The sequence below is a fragment of the Rhagoletis zephyria genome, unplaced genomic scaffold, assembly GCF_001687245.7.
Source record: "Rhagoletis zephyria isolate East Lansing unplaced genomic scaffold, Rhagoletis_zephyria_1.1 Rzeph_scaffold_21077, whole genome shotgun sequence".
NCBI lineage: Eukaryota > Metazoa > Arthropoda > Insecta > Diptera > Tephritidae > Rhagoletis > Rhagoletis zephyria.
Window position 1 is genome coordinate 1 of NW_016178135.1, and position 2,041 is coordinate 2,041.

General features: G+C 39.4%; 1 protein-coding gene across 1 annotated transcript; it reads left to right on the forward strand.

Annotated features, from left to right (window-relative positions):
• The first annotated feature begins 988 nt into the window (after positions 1–988).
• LOC108381003 (cuticle protein 8-like) lies at positions 989–1,536 on the forward strand. The gene is made up of 2 exons (XM_017637409.1): positions 989–1,292; positions 1,358–1,536. The coding sequence occupies exons 1-2, from the start codon at positions 989–991 to the stop codon at positions 1,534–1,536; spliced, it is 483 nt and encodes a 160-aa protein (XP_017492898.1).
• The last annotated feature ends 505 nt before the right edge of the window (positions 1,537–2,041 follow it).

The following is a 2,041-nucleotide window of genomic DNA, read 5'->3' on the forward strand; positions in this document are numbered from 1 at the left end:
GCGTAAGCCAGGCTGAAAAGTGTAAAAGTCACAACAGAAATACTGGAAAGCGACTGCATTTTGGTATGAAAACTTCCTTTAAAATTGGATTGATATAAGTAGGTATTTGTCTCTGAAAGAGGTCGAACTGAATTGATACTCACTGAAATACTGAACTAAGTTTTTATACTAAAATCCGACTCACAATGTGCAGACTAAGAATACGAATATGTCGGCCACTCTATTATGTATATACATACATAGGCTAACGCAGAAATAAATAAAAAACCATNAAGCTAAACAACTAAGTGAAGCGTAACGAATTGGCGTGTAAAATAGCAACATTAAAAACACTGCCTTTTAGTCTAAACGTATACATATTGCTTAAAGGGAAGCGGAGAGGGTTCTATGTACATGCTTAGGCTTAGTTTTTGCCTTCTGCTTGACGGGCCATTTGCCGCTGGAAATTCGAGAAATGACCTTGCGACTACCCAATCGATTGTCGATCAGCACAGGTACTAAGGCGAATTGTAATTGTATGGATTTGTATTATTGCTTTGATGGCTTGCATATTAGAAAATTAGTAAATCAAAAAATTAGCTGCAGACGTGTTAAATGTGGTGGGGCGTTATGTGAAAGGTAGTAAATACTACGGATACAGTACACTTGCAGCAAAAAAAATTTATGTACATATGTATATACTATACATATACATTTTCATTCTTGCATACATTTTTTTTAATTACACATTGCGTGTTTTATAACACAAAGTTTCATTGTACCGCCTTTTGTTCATACCATACCAATCCCTGCTAATGAGCAAAGTTTTGTATTCTTAAAATTAGAAGCCCATAGTCAAAATGCTGCTAACGTAAAGGCAAACGAACAAGCCCGTTTTGGTATAAATAGATCGCATACAAATTGAATTAGTATCAGTTCGGTATATTCTCACCATAGATTTACACGTAGTCACTCCACATTCAATTAAAAATTTCCTATCGTAACAATTATGCAGCTGCTTTCCGGTCTCGCTATTATCGCTGTTGCGTCCTTCAGTATGGCTTACGCGGGATACATACCGCACGGACACGCTACCAGCTATGCTTCGGTGGTGCAGCAGGAAGTTGTGCCTCATCACGCCGCTTACTTGGCTCCAGTTAACCTGGTGGCCTACAGTGGCCATGGACCTGATCACTACGAACATCACGAACCACATCACTACCCCAAATATGCTTTCGATTATGGTGTCAAGGACGCACATACTGGCGATCACAAGAGCCAATGGGAACAGCGTGACGGCGATAAGGTTAAGGGTGAGTAAATGAAAGTAGAAAAATCGGCTGCAAGTCTCCTTAACAATAGCTCTCCTGCCAATCAGGTGGCTACACTCTGGCCGAAGCTGATGGCACTACCCGCGTCGTGGAATACACAGCCGATGATCATAATGGCTTCAACGCCGTCGTAAAGAAGATCGGCCATGCGCACCACCCTCAAGTGTATTATCATAAAGAAGCCTATGGATATGATGGTCACGGACACTATCCTCTTGGACATTAAAGTCCCCAGTGCCGAAAAAACCAAGGAAACACATTACTGAAACTTTTCGATGAACAGCGATTTGTAAGATGTAAGTACCTGTTACCACTCAGTGAATATGGAGTGATATTTGTGATTTGAAACCCCCAGTTGTAAAAAAAAAAATTATTAAAAAATTAGATTTATAAACATTGCAATAAACGTGTGTTTTACTTGTTGAGCCTGGATTATGGTAAAAAAAAAATGTCTCATGAAATAAAAGGACTTAATAAGTTTTAGCGCTTAAATGTAAAATCCGCCTCAGCTTCTTAGCGATTTGTTTGCAAGCACGCCGTGCATAATTAAATTTTGGTCAAAGTACCCAGACCGGGGACAGCGATATTTACAAAGCGGTTGTGCTTGGTTGTGACCCTGCAGGAAATGGGACTAGTTTGTATCTAACTATTAACTAAGTAGCAATCGACTAGTGGTAAATATTATTAACTATTTACCTTGGCGGTAACTAACTACTTTTGAAGGGCGATGG

Excerpts from the sequence above, each read along its gene's own strand:
- LOC108381003 (XM_017637409.1), top strand. The coding sequence starts at position 989 with ATGCAGCTGCTTTCCGGTCTCGCTATTATCGCTGTTGCGTCCTTCAGT. Across the intron at positions 1,293-1,357 it reads TGACGGCGATAAGGTTAAGG|GTGGCTACACTCTGGCCGAA; the intron begins GTGAGTAAATGA and ends CCTGCCAATCAG.